Below are 16,727 nucleotides of genomic sequence, written 5' to 3' on the forward strand. Positions count from 1 at the left end.
GTAATGTTTCCATGACAACACAGCACCTGAGACATAATAAAGAGGAACCTGTGCGGTCTCGTCATCTTCCTGTATGCCGGTGACCTGAGAGGAGTCCAGTGGGAGGAGTCAGTGGGGGTCCCCACAAGGCCCCTCCAGATCCTGTGTCCGCCATATTGTCCTTTACTCCCGGAACCCGTGCAGTCACATGTGCACGTTTTGGAGATATGTAGTGGTGAGATATTGAAACTGGTGCCACACGGCCGGACCCCTCGGAATCGTGACTCTTCTTTACTGTGGCAGATGGTAAAATGGCTCAGATGATAGATTTCCATTAAAGTGCAGACTTTACATTCCTTATCTTACTGCTGCAACCAGCTCGTCAGGGGAACGAAATTCCGCTGCCTCCAATTGTCAGGACTCTTACGCAATTGAGTGATGAATGCTGGACGAGGCTGCTGCTGCTCCCACTACTAGACTGTGAGCATATGGTGGTATACACACTTCCTATCTCAACGCATGGAATATATACAGTATATTCCTCGGTATGGTTACTGCTAACTCCATAATAATAATAAAATAACTACTAGCTGCCACCACTAGTCGTTTATACAGCCCAATTGGACACCTGTTACAAATAGCGTATGGCATCAAGGGTGCGGTTTACAGAACAAGAGGAACAGAGTTTGTTACATTTTATATATTTACTCCATAAAGGTAGGCAGTTTTTATAAAAATATACTAAGATGATAGAAAACGGGAGCGAAACAATATGATATATACAATCACATGAAATAAATATGAATAACAAAAGAGAAATACGTCACTAAAATTTCTCAGAGCTTAGCGGAGGGAAGAAATCCTGAGGAAAACAGTTAGAACCCACAGTAAGCTGTACCTTCCAGGAACTGACAAATGACCAAACCTAAATTCTGCTTTTTATTATTAGCTCAAGGTTATGTCATCATAACTCCCCTTCATGAGCTGATTTGGGGGCTGATTGTGGGGTGTGCTGGGTCTGTTAGAACTTTGATCCCCACCTTACAGGATATCTTCGCACATGGAGGTCCCAGGTGGTAGATATTGCCGTCCGTGTCTTATCACGATTTTACGTTTATATAGACTTCAAACATGGCATGGATAGCATCATCCATCTGAATGTTACTAAGTTGGAGGGGGTTTTTGCCTGCCTTATGGTGAGGGAATGTGTTATGTTCATCCCTTCACTATGACACAGAAAATATATCTCCTATAATTATCGGATCAATGCAAACCCCAATATTTATCTCTGGACACCGGATTCAGAGTGTCTATCTGCAATTGTTCAGTTCTTCTTTGAAGAGAACAGGAGTTGCTTCTAATGGTGTCATGAACTGGGGGTGTTTGGTTGCCCCCAGTTCGTCAGGGGATTTATTTTATCCCAGTTTCCAGTTCTGGTTTGGAACTTGAAGCTCTCTGGCGCCCACCTTACCCTCAGGTCAGTCCGGGAACTACACCTAGGATAAATAGTCGCCAGAAGGGCTGCCTTGCTCTGTACTGGCTATTGGGCATGCTGCAGTGAGGGCGATATAACTATTTCCAGTCTCAGGCGGGACATACACTTATAAATCTCTGTCCGTCACTGCCAGAGTCTCCCAGAAAGCCGAGAACACTTCGCTGCCACCAGCTCCTGATGTTCTGATTAATTTCGGGTCAGGAGCCAACCCAATCAGTAGCGTTGACTTAGTTCGGAGGACGTCGGGGATACGTTTAGAGCAAGGAGAACAAATCTAGTAAAATTTTATAGATTTTACTCCAAAAGAAATAGGCAGTGGTTACAAAAGTATAAAAAGATGTTACAAAAATGAGACAATTACAATATATATAGACAATTGTAAAACAAAAGGGATTAAAGTGAAGACTTACATATTTCAGTTACTGGCAAGCCATGTGGCATGGGGGAGGGGCGACGTACCAATGCATCAGGTCAGGTTGCACAGCCTCTGATAGCAGACGTCGAGGGCAAAAGACGCCTTCCTTATTGGGCTTCATATTCTTATACCCTCTGTTCATGACCTCACTGATTGGGCGGAGCTATGGAAGTCACTCTCCACAAGGACTGAAAACCTACGAACACCTTATTAATGCCATATCTCTGGGTGGAAACCTTGTAGAGTGACGGCGGGACTATCATCAATCTAGTTCTATAATTAGCTTTCTATTAAATCTAAACATGGAGTAGAAGTATGACCCGGTTAAGTAGAAATCCATTTGTTGGATTCTGCTGGTGCTGGAGCTGAGAAAACTCACTGGGTGGTGGTTCTACCGTTGTAGATGCCAGAAATGTAAGTTTCGTGTTTTTATGGCTCTTCTGCGCCAGTACTTTTGATCTTACATGAACACCATAACTAAGACAAACAACTAAGACAAAGAAATGGCCATGTGCTCCTGCTTTTTATTTTCAGTTTCGCAGCTGTACGCAGGAGGAAGGGGTGAGGGGAATCACACATTCCTGAGGGAGGGGAAAGAAGAGGGGGATAGAATTACACCAGCAGGCTGAGTGTGTAAGTGGAAGGGGGGCTGTTCGGGAAATCGAAGCTGCAGCATGGAAGTCACATACCAAGGAAATGTAGCAGAGCTGTGTATGCGTGCATATTCCTGACGAAAGGTGTTACATTTTCGTCTTCTCTGCTTCTTGAATGTATGGATCTCAGACCTTGTGTCTTCTCCTCAGAGCATTTATCTGCTGTAATTACCTGGTCACTGCAGAGGCCTCTACTCCAATGGACAGCCGTTATATGCCGGCAGCCCGGCCCTCGCTCTGTCCTGAGCTTCCTATGCCATCTCCCCTTGTATCGCCCGTTTCTTCATAGATTGTAATCTCGTTAGTCTGTGTCACGTCTGTTATCCCTCTTCCTGGTGTTTTGCGCTCAGGGGCCTGGCTGGCCGCGCTGCATCTGACGGGGGAGCTGTCCCTGTGGAACAAGGACTCGGACTGTCTGCAGATCGTTCCGGCTAATGACGTCCTCTCCGCAGAAGTTGTATCGGCGCAGGGTAAGCATTGAGCTATGGGGGGATGTGGGAAGAGTTCTCGGGGGTCTTCTCCACTTGCGACTGTCGCTGCTTCCTGGATGTGATTGATGGCATCTGTGATTGATGGCAGCCTCCAGCGCTATTGGCCGGGATTGAAGGAAACTCCGATCACCTTTGTTTAACCCCTTCTGTTCTATGAGCGGTGCTGATGAAGGGCAGGGGGTCTTCCTGTGACCCCAGGACTCGTTGGGGCGTTCTATGACGTGTCCATGGGCCCAGCGGTGACGACGGGACTTACTGTTATTTTATAGGAAGCTCTCTGAAGTTGCACCTTTACGTCTCTGATGACGGCAGCAGAGTCCTCCTGGCGGCTCCCACCGGCTCCGTCTACCTGTGGGAAAACACCGAGGAAAAATCTCAGCTTCTGTCCCAGAAGAAAAGGGTCCTGCCGAGCCGGTGGAGCGGAATAGAGCGCAGCGAGAGCGTCGCCTTCCCCAGTGTCACGGACAAAGAGGCCGCCGTCGCCGCCATCTTTATTAAGAGCGAGGTATTGAGTGTAACTGCGACTTTCTGATTCTTGGCTTTATCAATATCTCTGCAGGCTGTGAATGAACAGAAAGACTCAGAATTCTGTAGACAGCCGGTCCGGCCTTGTATCCAGTGTAGACAACGCTCTAAACACATCAGCAGCAGCTGCACTGATCTCTGCTGGTTTGTTACAATGTATCAGTCCGGGATGTTTATCTCATTGTCTGCCCTGGATACATTGTATCCACCGCCCGTGTGTACAGGGCGACTATACAGGAGGGATCTCGGTCACTGACAGCAAGCAGACGTATTGGAAATGACGAGGAATGGAAAGATAAAGTAAATTAGAAAGTTGTAGAAAGTCTCATTTCTTTTCCCACTGACTCGTGTGTATTCTCCCGTTCTGCACTTATTGTTAAAGGGGTTCTAATCCGGTCACAAGCTACTGATGACCTACCCTTGTGGATTTAGCGCCCCTCACTGGTCATCTGCTCAGATGGAAACATTGGTCCCGTTGTGTAGCAGCCGCCGCCGAGTGCCGCAGAACAGATCCAATGTCCCATCTGTAATCAGCTGATCGGTGTCGGACCCCCACTGATCTGATATTAATGACTTGTCCTATGGATAGGTCATCAATATTTTTGAGTCCGGACAATCCCTTTAAGATCCGATTGGTCACAGAAAATTGAAAAATCCCAAATACCATACATAGTGTTACATCTGCCATAATGGCGGACAGGTCAGCTATTTATGGGGCTGTTGCTATCTTGCCCCCCGTCCTGCCCGCTGAGCGGTGACGGTGGGCCGCCTTATCTCCCGTAGGTGTTGGGTGATCGCTGCCTGTGCGCTTTCGTCTTCTATTCCGGATCGCGGCTGGTGATGACTTTCCTGGCACTACAATGGTGCGAGAAAGATCGGAAAATGCTCAGGTAAATGCTTTGGGACCCCCACAATCCTGAGAATGAAGGGTCCGCTGGATGGTCAGGAGCGGCGGCGTAGAGGCTGTAGTGCCGCCATTATTCCGGGGGTCATCATACCCCAACAACATAACATACCTTGCTTTGATCGGGAGCCCCCATTACCCCTTTCCCCACCCGGACAAATTTTGTCTTTGTGCTTTAGATTTTTTCCTCTTCCAAGAGCCGGAACTTTTTTTTTTTTTCCATCGCGGTACGAGGGCTTATGTTATAGCAGGAGGAGGCGCAGTTTTCAATGACTTAATTTATTTTACCGTATAAGATACTGGGAAAAATCCAAGTGCAATGAAATGGTGAATAATGAAAAGTAAATGTGATCCTCCAGGTCAGTGATGTCAAACTTGTGGGGGTTTTTTTGTTCTCTTTTATTGGTTAATAAAAATTCCAAAAAAGCCCAAATTTTTATACGCCACAATGAGTATTCAATATGTCACCAGTTTTCTAAGTAAATCTATTTCTAAAGCTGCTATTGTCATGATATTCTCACCAGATGTGTGTAACAACCCATCCAATCCACACAGGCAAATAAATCACCATAGATGTCCATAGATTATGTGTAATAATGAGAAATGACACAGAGAAAAAGTATGGAACACATGAAGAGAGAGAGGTGCAAAAGCCCTGGAAAGACCTGACACCAGCTGAAATTTTTCAGTTATCAGAAAGTAATCCTGCCACTTAGTGACAAATAATATCAGCTGGTTCAACTGATGGTCTATAAAAAGGTATCTCAATATCAAGGTGCCACACAAGAAACATCTCATGATGGGTAAAATCAGTGAGCCGTCTCAAGACCTTCACAACCTTATTGTTGCAAAACATACTGATGGCATTGGTTACAGAAGAATTTCTAAACTACTGAAGGTTCCAGTGAGCACTGCTGGGGGCATAATCCGGAAGTGGAAAGAGCATCAATTCACCATAAACCGGCCATGACCAGATGGTCCCTGATAGAGGAGTGAAAATAATTATGAGAAGAGTTGTCCAAGAGCCAGTGACCACCTGTGGAGAGCTACAGAAAGGCCTAGAATCAGCAGGTACAATTGTTTAAAAGAGAACAACAAGTAATGCACTCTCACTCCATGTCCTGTATGCACTCTCAACATGCAAGAATTATTTGCTGAACAAAAAGCATGTTCCGGAGTGTTTACAGTTTGCTCAGCAACATTTAGACAAGCCTGTGAAATACTGGGAGAATATAGTTTAGTCATATGAGACCAAAATTTAACTCTTTGGCTGCCATAATACACACCATGTTTGGAGGCCAAAAAAGCTGCATATCACCTCAAAAACACCATACCAACAGTCAAGTGTGTCGGTGGGAACATCATGATGCGGAATTGTTTTTCAGCATACGGCATTGGAAAAGTTCATATAATTGAAGGAAGGATGAATGGCTAATTGTAACGAGACATTCTTCATAAAATCTACTTCCATCTAACTGGATGATTAAGATGAAATGAGTTTGGACGTTTCAGCAAGACAATGATCCCAAACACACAGCCAAGGAAACTCTCAGTTGGTTTCAGAGATAGAAAATAAAGCTAGAATGGCCTAGCCGATCACCAGACCTGAATCCAAGAGAAAATGTATGGAAGGAATTAAAGCTCAGAGTTCATAGAAGGAACCACGGAAGCCTCAGGATGTGAAGAGTGTTTGTGTGGAAGAAGGGGCCAAAATCGCACCTGAGCAATGCCTGTGACTAGTTTCTCCATACAGGAGGCATCTTAAAGCTTTATCACTAACAAAGGCTTAAATAAATTTCAGTAAAGTGTTCAATACTTTTTCCCATTTCTCATTATTCCACATGATTTATAGACATTTATGGTGATTTCTTTGCCTGTGTGGGGTGGATGGGTTGTTACCGACATCTGGTGAGAATTTCATATCAGTAGCACCTTTAGAAATAGATTTACTTAGAAAACTGGTGACATGTTCAATACTTATTTCACCCGCTGTATACAAGACGGGCCAGCTGTGTAATACGGCTGACACCTGCCAAATGCCTGTACCGTTGCGATCTCTATCTCTTCTTGTAGTGCAGCCCCCTTCCACGTTCAGTGGGCTCAGCAGGACTGCTCTGTGCTCAGCATCGCTCCAGCCTGTGCACCCGTGAAGTCCCGAGGCGCTCTGCTTGCTCTCTTCTCCAGGGATGGATTGGTCCTCACCTTGGCATTAAACCAAAAAGACCCCAAGGTACCGGTTCCTAATGACCTCCCTCCAGGACTGGTGGGCCGTGTGTGGTGGGATCATGTTCTCCTTCCTTCTTACAGGAGACCCGCATCCTCTATATAAACACTATGAACTTCATGACTGTATGCGGCAGCTTGAGGGGATGCGGCAGTAGGGATCAGCTGATCCCATCCAGGCTCCTAAGGTCAGAGAATGATCCATCCTCTAAGTTTCTATGGTCGAAATATCCCATTGATGACCTGTCCTTGGTATCGGTCACCTATATCCGATATAGGGGGATGTGACTCCTAGCACCTGGAAAACCCATTTAAAGGGTTACAGTGTCATATTCTCAGATGTATGTTGTCGAAAACATCTTGTAAATACGAGCACTTAAGCAATTTACTGCTTATTAAAATTTTCAGCCGTTCTCGAGATATTAAGAATTTTCTTTACAACTTGTTGCCTAGGAGACCGACCACTGCTGCTGACGACTTTGTAAGCACTGCTCTGAAACTGACAGGTTATTCGGAGGGAACAGCAGGCTCTGGAGATCCCGACCAGATACAAGACTCTACGTACAAGCTCAAAAGAAAACCTCTTGTAATAACGGTGTGTGTATTGTTGTTCAGCAGCGGTGGTCGGTCTCCAAGGCAACAAGCTGTCAACAAAAGAAAATTAGTAATATCTCAAGAACGGATGAAAATTTTAAAAAGCAGTAAATTGTAAAAGTACTTGTTTTTACAAGATCTATCTGACAATGTTCATCAGTGGAAATGTGATTGTGACCCTTTAAGGTGTCGTTTTTTTGTTTTGCAGGTCTTACTGGGTGGCGGACATGTCATGGACGGCAGGTAGTCTGTTCCTAGCCTGCATACTGAAGAGAGGGACTCTGCTCCTGCTGACTCGTACGGGGGAGATCCTGACTCTGACCACCTTTGGGTGTAGTGTTGAATTTGGCCCAGCGGAGTTTATTCCACTTCATCCCTTTATTACATACAGGTCAGTGCTTCATATCGGACTATAGACGTGGAGAGCGGTAAGTGGCAGCGCTGCGGTATACACAGCCAGGATCCGAGCCCGTCAGCGTCCCCCTAATTGAGTATTATAACAGCTGTGCAGCAGAACAGTGAGTGCAGCTCTGGAGTATAATACAGGATGTAACTCAGGATCAGTAATGTAATGTATGTACACAGTGACTGCACCAGCAGAATAGTGAGTGCAGCTCTGGGGTATAATACAGGATGTAACTCAGGATCAGTAATGTAATGTATGTACACAGTGACTGCACCAGCACAATAGTGAGTGCAGCTCTGGAGTATAATACAGGATGTAACTCAGGATCAGTAATGTATTTACACAGTGACTGCACCAGCAGAATAGTGAGTGCAGCTCTGGAGTATAATACAGGATGTAACTCAGGATCAGTACAGGATCAGTAATGTATGTACACAGTGACTGCACCAGCAGAATAGTGAGTGCAGCTCTGGAGTATAATACAGGATGTAACTCAGGATCAGTAATGTAATGTATGTACACAGTGCACCAGCAGAATAGTGAGTGCAGCTCTGGGGTATAATACAGGATGTAACTCAGGATCAGTAATGTAATGTATGTACACAGTGACTGCACCAGTAAAATAGTGAGTGCAGCTCTGGGGTATAATACAGGAGGTAACACAGGATCAGTAATGTAATGTATGTCCACAGTGACTGCACCAGCAGAATAGTGAGTGCAGCTCTGGGGTATAATACAGGAGGTAACTCAGGATCAGTAATGTAATGTATGTACACAGTGACAGCACCAGCAGAATAGTGAGTGCAGCTCTGGAGTATAATACAGGATGTAACTCAGGATCAGTAATGTAATGTATGTACACAGTGACTGCACCAGCAGAATAGTGAGTGCAGCTCTGGAGTATAATACAGGATGTAACTCAGGATCAGTAATGTAATGTATGTACACAGTGCACCAGCAGAATAGTGAGTGCAGCTCTGGGGTATAATACAGGATGTAACTCAGGATCAGTAATATAATGTATGTACTGTTGTGAAATTGGATTTTGGGCTCCCCCGGTGGCCACTGGTGGAATTGAACTTGTGTGCATCATCCCCTCTGTTCACCTGTTCCCATCAGGATGTGGGAGTCGCTATTTAACCTTGCTCCTCTGTCACTTCCATGCCGGTCAACATTGTAATCAGAAGCCTTTCTGTGCATGTTCCTGCTTCTAGACAACTCCCAGCTAAGTCGGACTTTTGTCCTTGTTTGTTTTTTGCATTTTGTTCCAGTTCACAGCTGCAGTTTCGTTTCTGTGTCTGGAAAGCTCTTGTGATCTGAAATTGCCACTCTGATGTTATGAGTTAATACTAGAGTCTTAAAGTAATTTCAGGATGGTATTTTGATAGGGTTTTCAGCTGACCATGAAAGTGCCCTTTCTGTCTTCCTGCTATCTAGTAAGCGGACCTCGATTTTGCTAAACCTATTTTCATACTACGTTTGTCATTTTCATCTAAAATCACCGCCAATATATGTGGGGGCCTCTGTCTGCCTTTCGGGGAAATTTCTCTAGAGGTGAGCCAGGACTGTATTTTCCTCTGCCAGGATTAGTTAGTCCTCCGGCTGGCGCTGAGCGTCTAGGGATAAAACGTAGGCACGCTACCCGGCTACTGTTAGTTGTGCGGCAGGTTTAGTTCATGGTCAGTTTAAGTTTCCATCCTTCCAAGAGCTAGTTCATATGTATGCTGGGCTATGTTCTCTTGCCATTGAGAACCATAACAGTTTGACCGGCCTACAAAGGGTTAAATTAATTGGCAGAGAAAGGAGAGAAAAAAGAAGTCTGCTGAAAATTTTTTTTTTTTTTTTTTTTTTTCCTTCAGTTCTGAGTGTGCTTTCAATTGAATCACTTGCAAGTCTGCCTATATTGCAGCCTTCCTCTCTCTCTCTCCTTCTAATCCTGGAATGGCTCTGTGTTCACCTGTTTAAAATGGATATTCAGAGTTTAGCTGCAGGTTTGAATAATCTCACCACGAAAGTTCAAAATTTACAAGATTTTGTTGTTCATGTTCCTATATCTGAACCTAGAATTCCTTTGCCTGAATTTTTCTCGGGGAATAGATCTTGCTTTCAAAATTTCAAAAATAATTGCAAGTTGTTTTTGTCCCTGAAATCTCGCTCTGCTGGAGATCCTGCTCAGCAGGTCAGGATTGTGATTTCCTTGCTCCGGGGCGACCCTCAAGATTGGGCTTTTGCATTGGCTCCAGGGGATCCTGCGTTGCTCAATGTGGATGCGTTTTTTCTGGCCTTGGGGTTGCTTTATGAGGAACCTCATTTAGAGCTTCAGGCGGAAAAAGCCTTGATGTCCCTATCTCAGGGGCAAGATGAAGTTGAAATATACTGCCAGAAATTCCGTAAATGGTCTGTGCTTACTCAGTGGAATGAGTGCGCCCTGGCGGCGAATTTCAGAGAGGGTCTCTCTGATGCCATTAAGGATGTTATGGTGGGGTTCCCCGTGCCTGCGGGTCTGAATGAGTCCATGACAATGGCTATCCAGATCGATAGGCATCTGCGGGAGCGCAAACCTGTGCACCATTTGGCGGTGTCTACTGAGAAGACGCCAGAGAATATGCAATGTGATAGAATTCTGTCCAGAAGTGAACGGCAGAATTTTAGATGAAAAAATGGGTTGTGCTTTTATTGTGGTGATTCAACTCATGTTATATCAGCATGCTCTAAGCGCACTAAGAAGCTTGATAAGTCAGTTTCAATTGGCACTTTTCAGTCTAAGTTTATTCTATCTGTGACCCTGATTTGTTCTTTATCATCTATTACCGCGGACGCCTATGTCGACTCTGGCGCCGCTTTGAGTCTTATGGATTGGTCCTTTGCCAAACGCTGTGGGTATGATTTAGAGCCTCTTGAAACTCCTATACCTCTGAAGGGGATTGACTCCACCCCATTGGCTAGTAATAAACCACAATACTGGACACAAGTAACTATGCGAATTAATCCGGATCATCAGGAGATTATTCGCTTTCTTGTGCTGTATAATCTACATGATGTGTTGGTGCTTGGATTGCCATGGCTGCAATCTCATAACCCAGTCCTCGACTGGAAAGCTATGTCTGTGTTAAGCTGGGGATGTAAGGGGATGCATGGGGACGTACCTTTGGTTTCCATTTCATCATCTATTCCCTCTGAGATTCCTGAATTCTTGTCTGACTATCGTGACGTTTTTGAAGAACCTAAGCTTGGTTCATTACCTCCGCACCGGGAGTGCGATTGTGCCATAGATTTGATTCCGGGTAGTAAATACCCTAAGGGTCGTTTATTTAATCTGTCTGTGCCTGAACATGCTGCTATGCGAGAATATATAAAGGAGTCCTTGGAAAAGGGACATATTCGTCCTTCGTCATCTCCCTTAGGAGCCGGTTTTTTCTTTGTGTCTAAGAAAGATGGCTCTTTGAGGCCGTGTATTGATTATCGGCTTTTGAATAAAATCACGGTTAAATATCAATATCCGTTGCCACTGCTGACTGATTTGTTTGCTCGCATAAAGGGGGCCAAGTGGTTCTCTAAGATAGATCTCCGTGGGGCGTATAATTTGGTGCGAATTAAGCAGGGGGATGAGTGGAAAACCGCATTTAATACGCCCGAGGGCCACTTTGAGTATTTGGTGATGCCTTTTGGCCTTTCAAATGCCCCTTCAGTCTTTCAGTCCTTTATGCATGACATTTTCCGTGATTATTTGGATAAATTTATGATTGTGTATCTGGATGATATTCTGATTTTTTCGGATGACTGGGACTCTCATGTCCAGCAAGTCAGGAGGGTTTTTCAGGTTTTGCGGTCTAATTCCTTGTGTGTGAAGGGTTCTAAGTGCGTTTTTGGGGTTCAAAAGATTTCCTTTTTGGGATATATTTTTTCCCCCTCTTCCATCGAGATGGATCCTGTCAAGGTTCAGGCTATTTGTGATTGGATGCAACCCTCTTCTCTTAAGAGTCTTCAGAAATTTTTGGGCTTTGCTAACTTTTATCGTCGATTTATTGCTGGTTTTTCTGATGTTGTTAAACCATTGACTGATTTGACTAAGAAGGGTGCTGATGTTGCTGATTGGTCCCCTGCTGCTGTGGAGGCCTTTCGGGAGCTTAAGCGCCGCTTTTCTTCCGCCCCTGTGTTGCGTCAGCCTGATGTTGCTCTTCCTTTTCAGGTTGAGGTCGACGCTTCTGAAATCGGAGCTGGGGCGGTTTTGTCGCAGAGAAGTTCCGACTGCTCCGTGATGAAACCTTGTGCTTTTTTTTCTCGTAAATTTTCGCCCGCCGAGCGGAATTATGATATTGGGAATCGGGAGCTTTTGGCCATGAAGTGGGCTTTTGAGGAGTGGCGTCATTGGCTTGAGGGGGCTAGACATCAGGTGGTGGTATTGACCGACCACAAAAATTTAATTTATCTTGAGTCCGCCAGACGCCTGAATCCTAGACAGGCGCGCTGGTCGTTGTTTTTCTCTCGGTTTAATTTTGTGGTGTCATACCTACCGGGTTCTAAGAATGTTAAGGCGGATGCCCTTTCTAGGAGTTTTGAGCCTGACTCCCCTGGTAATTCTGAACCTACAGGTATCCTTAAGGATGGAGTGATATTGTCTGCCGTTTCTCCAGACCTGCGGCGGGCCTTGCAGGAGTTTCAGGCGGATAGACCTGATCGTTGCCCACCTGGTAGACTGTTTGTTCCTGATGATTGGACCAGTAAAGTCATTTCTGAGGTTCATTCTTCTGCGTTGGCAGGTCATCCTGGAATCTTTGGTACCAGGGATTTGGTGGCAAGGTCCTTCTGGTGGCCTTCCCTGTCACGAGATGTACGAGGCTTTGTGCAGTCTTGTGACGTTTGTGCTCGGGCCAAGCCTTGTTGTTCTCGGGCTAGTGGATTGTTGTTGCCCTTGCCTATCCCGAAGAGGCCTTGGACGCACATCTCGATGGATTTTATTTCGGATCTTCCTGTTTCTCAGAAGATGTCTGTCATCTGGGTGGTGTGTGACCGTTTCTCTAAGATGGTCCATTTGGTTCCCCTGCCTAAGTTGCCTTCTTCTTCCGAGTTGGTTCCTCTGTTTTTTCAAAATGTGGTTCGTTTGCATGGTATTCCGGAGAATATCGTTTCTGACAGAGGAACCCAATTCGTGTCTAGATTTAGGCGGGCATTCTGTGCTAGGATGGGCATAGATTTGTCTTTCTCGTCTGCTTTCCATCCTCAGACTAATGGCCAGACCGAGCGGACGAATCAGACTTTGGAGACATATTTGAGGTGTTTTGTGTCTGCAGATCAGGATGATTGGGTTGCTTTTTTGCCTTTAGCGGAGTTTGCCCTCAATAATCGGGCGAGCTCTGCCACCTTGGTGTCTCCTTTTTTCTGTAATTCGGGGTTTCATCCTCGATTTTCCTCCGGTCAGGTGGAATCTTCGGATTGTCCTGGAGTGGATGCTGTGGTGGAGAGGTTGCATCAGATTTGGGGGCAGGTAGTGGACAATTTGAAGTTGTCCCAGGAGAAGACTCAGCTTTTTGCCAACCGCCGGCGTCGGGTTGGTCCTCGGCTTTGTGTCGGGGACTTGGTGTGGTTGTCTTCTCGTTTTGTCCCTATGAGGGTTTCTTCTCCTAAGTTTAAGCCTCGGTTCATCGGCCCGTACAAGATATTGGAGATTCTTAACCCTGTGTCCTTCCGTTTGGACCTCCCTGCATCTTTTTCTATTCATAATGTTTTTCATCGGTCATTATTGCGCAGGTATGAGGTACCGGTTGTGCCTTCCGTTGAGCCTCCTGCTCCAGTGTTGGTTGAGGGCGAGTTGGAGTACGTTGTGGAAAAAATCTTGGACTCTCGTGTTTCCAGACGGAAACTCCAGTATCTGGTCAAATGGAAGGGATACGGTCAGGAGGATAATTCTTGGGTGACTGCCTCTGATGTTCATGCCTCCGATCTGGTCCGTGTCTTTCATAGGGCTCATCCTGATCGCCCTGGTGGTTCTGGTGAGGGTTCGGTGCCCCCTCCTTGAGGGGGGGGTACTGTTGTGAAATTGGATTTTGGGCTCCCCCGGTGGCCACTGGTGGAATTGAACTTGTGTGCATCATCCCCTCTGTTCACCTGTTCCCATCAGGATGTGGGAGTCGCTATTTAACCTTGCTCCTCTGTCACTTCCATGCCGGTCAACATTGTAATCAGAAGCCTTTCTGTGCATGTTCCTGCTTCTAGACAACTCCCAGCTAAGTCGGACTTTTGTCCTTGTTTGTTTTTTGCATTTTGTTCCAGTTCACAGCTGCAGTTTCGTTTCTGTGTCTGGAAAGCTCTTGTGATCTGAAATTGCCACTCTGATGTTATGAGTTAATACTAGAGTCTTAAAGTAATTTCAGGATGGTATTTTGATAGGGTTTTCAGCTGACCATGAAAGTGCCCTTTCTGTCTTCCTGCTATCTAGTAAGCGGACCTCGATTTTGCTAAACCTATTTTCATACTACGTTTGTCATTTTCATCTAAAATCACCGCCAATATATGTGGGGGCCTCTGTCTGCCTTTCGGGGAAATTTCTCTAGAGGTGAGCCAGGACTGTATTTTCCTCTGCCAGGATTAGTTAGTCCTCCGGCTGGCGCTGAGCGTCTAGGGATAAAACGTAGGCACGCTACCCGGCTACTGTTAGTTGTGCGGCAGGTTTAGTTCATGGTCAGTTTAAGTTTCCATCCTTCCAAGAGCTAGTTCATATGTATGCTGGGCTATGTTCTCTTGCCATTGAGAACCATAACAATGTACACAGTGACTGCACCAGTAAAATAGTGAGTGCAGCTCTGGGGTATAATACAGGAGGTAACACAGGATCAGTAATGTAATGTATGTCCACAGTGACTGCACCAGCAGAATAGTGAGTGCAGCTCTGGGGTATAATACAGGAGGTAACTCAGGATCAGTAATGTAATGTATGTACACAGTGACAGCACCAGCAGAATAGTGAGTGCAGCTCTGGAGTATAATACAGGATGTAACTCAGGATCAGTAATGTAATGTATGTACACGGTGACTGCACCAGCAGAATAGTGAGTGCAGCTCTGGAGTATAATACAGGATGTAACTCAGGATCAGTAATGTATGTACACAGTGACTGCACCAGCAGAATAGTGAGTGCAGCTCTGGAGTATAATACAGGATGTAACTCAGGATCAGTAATGTAATGTATGTACACAGTGCACCAGCAGAATAGTGAGTGCAGCTCTGGGGTATAATACAGGATGTAACTCAGGATCAGTAATGTAATGTATGTACACAGTGACTGCACCAGCAGAATAGTGAGTGCAGCTCTGGAGTATAATACAGGATGTAACAGGATCAGTAATGTAATGTATGTACACAGTGCACCAGCAGAATAGTGAGTGCAGCTCTGGGGTATAATACAGGATGTAACTCAGGATCAGTAATGTAATGTATGTACACAGTGACTGCACCAGTAAAATAGTGAGTGCAGCTCTGGGGTATAATACAGGAGGTAACACAGGATCAGTAATGTAATGTATGTCCACAGTGACTGCACCAGCAGAATAGTGAGTGCAGCTCTGGGGTATAATACAGGAGGTAACACAGGATCAGTAATGTAATGTATGTACACAGTGACTGCACCAGCAGAATAGTAAGTGCAGCTCTGGGGTATAATACATTACATTACTGATCCTGAGTTACTTCCTGTATTATACTCCAGAGCTGTACTCACTATTCTGCTGGTGCAGTCACTGTGTACATACATTACATTACTGATCCTGAGTTACATCCTGTATTATAAGCCAGAGCTGCACTCACTATTCTGCTGGTGCAGTCACTGTGGACATACAGGAGGTAACACAGGATCAGTAATGTAATGTATTATACTCAAGAGCTGCACTCACTATTCTGCTGGTGCAGTCACTGTGTACATACATTACATTACTGATCCTGAGTTACATCCTGTATTATACTCCAGAGCTGCACTCGCTATTCTGCTGGTGCAGTCACTGTGTACATACATTACATTACTGATCCTGAGTTACATCCTGTATTATACTCCAGAGCTGCACTCGCTATTCTGCTGGTGCAGTCACTGTGTACATACATTACTGATCCTGAGTTTTATCCTGTATTATACCCCAGAGCTGCACTCACTATTCTGCAGGTGCGGTCACTGTGTACATACATTACATTACTGATCCTGAGTTACATCCTGTATTATACTCCAGAGCTGCACTCGCTATTCTGCTGGTGCAGTCACTGTGTACATACATTACATTACTGATCCTGAGTTACATTCTATATGTACACAGTGACTGCACCAGCAGATTAGTGAGTGCAGCTCTGGAGTATAATACAGGATGTAACTCAGGATCAGTAATGTAATGTATGTACACAGTGACTGCACCAGCAGAATAGTGAGTGCAGCTCTGGGGTATAATACAGGATGTAACTCAGGATCAGTAATGTATTTACACAGTGACTGCACCAGCCGAATAGTGAGTGCAGCTCTGGAGTGTAATACAGGATGTAACTCGGGATCAGTAATGTATGTACATAGTGACTGCACCAGCAGAATAGTGAGTGCAGCTCTGGAGTATAATACAGGATGTAACTCAGGATCAGTAATGTAATGTATGTACACAGTGACTGCACCAGCAGAATAGTGAGTGCAGCTCTGGGGTATAATATAGGATGTAACTCAGGATCAGTAATGTAATGTATATACACAGTGACTGCACCAGCAGAATAGTGAGTGCAGCTCTGGAGTATAATACAGGATGTAACTCAGGATCAGTAATGTAATGTATTTACACAGTGACTGCACCAGCAGAATAGTGAGTGCAGCTCTGGGGTATAATACAGGATGTAACTCAGGATCAGTAATGTATTTACACAGTGACTGCACCAGCAGAATAGTGAGTGCAGCTCTGGAGTGTAATACAGGATGTAACTCGGGATCAGTAATGTATGTACATAGTGACTGCACCAGCAGAATAGTGAGTGCAGCTCTGGAGTATAATACAGGATGTAACTCAGGATCAGTAATGTAATGTA

At 45.1% G+C, this 16,727-nt stretch overlaps 1 protein-coding gene across 1 annotated transcript in view; it reads left to right on the forward strand.

Moving 5' to 3' along the window:
* CPLANE1 (ciliogenesis and planar polarity effector complex subunit 1) overlaps positions 1-16,727 on the forward strand; it is a 102,071-nt gene that overhangs the window by 4,175 nt on the left and 81,169 nt on the right. Inside the window, exons 3-8 of the mRNA XM_077280406.1 lie at positions 2,893-3,012; positions 3,303-3,538; positions 4,342-4,448; positions 6,536-6,692; positions 6,770-6,873; positions 7,488-7,670. Of these exons, the coding sequence (XP_077136521.1) occupies positions 2,893-3,012; positions 3,303-3,538; positions 4,342-4,448; positions 6,536-6,692; positions 6,770-6,873; positions 7,488-7,670 (907 nt within the window). The remainder of the gene's footprint in view (positions 1-2,892; positions 3,013-3,302; positions 3,539-4,341; positions 4,449-6,535; positions 6,693-6,769; positions 6,874-7,487; positions 7,671-16,727) is intronic.

Source organism: Ranitomeya variabilis, chromosome 1, assembly GCF_051348905.1.
Source record: "Ranitomeya variabilis isolate aRanVar5 chromosome 1, aRanVar5.hap1, whole genome shotgun sequence".
In the NCBI taxonomy this organism is placed as follows: Eukaryota; Metazoa; Chordata; class Amphibia; order Anura; family Dendrobatidae; genus Ranitomeya; species Ranitomeya variabilis.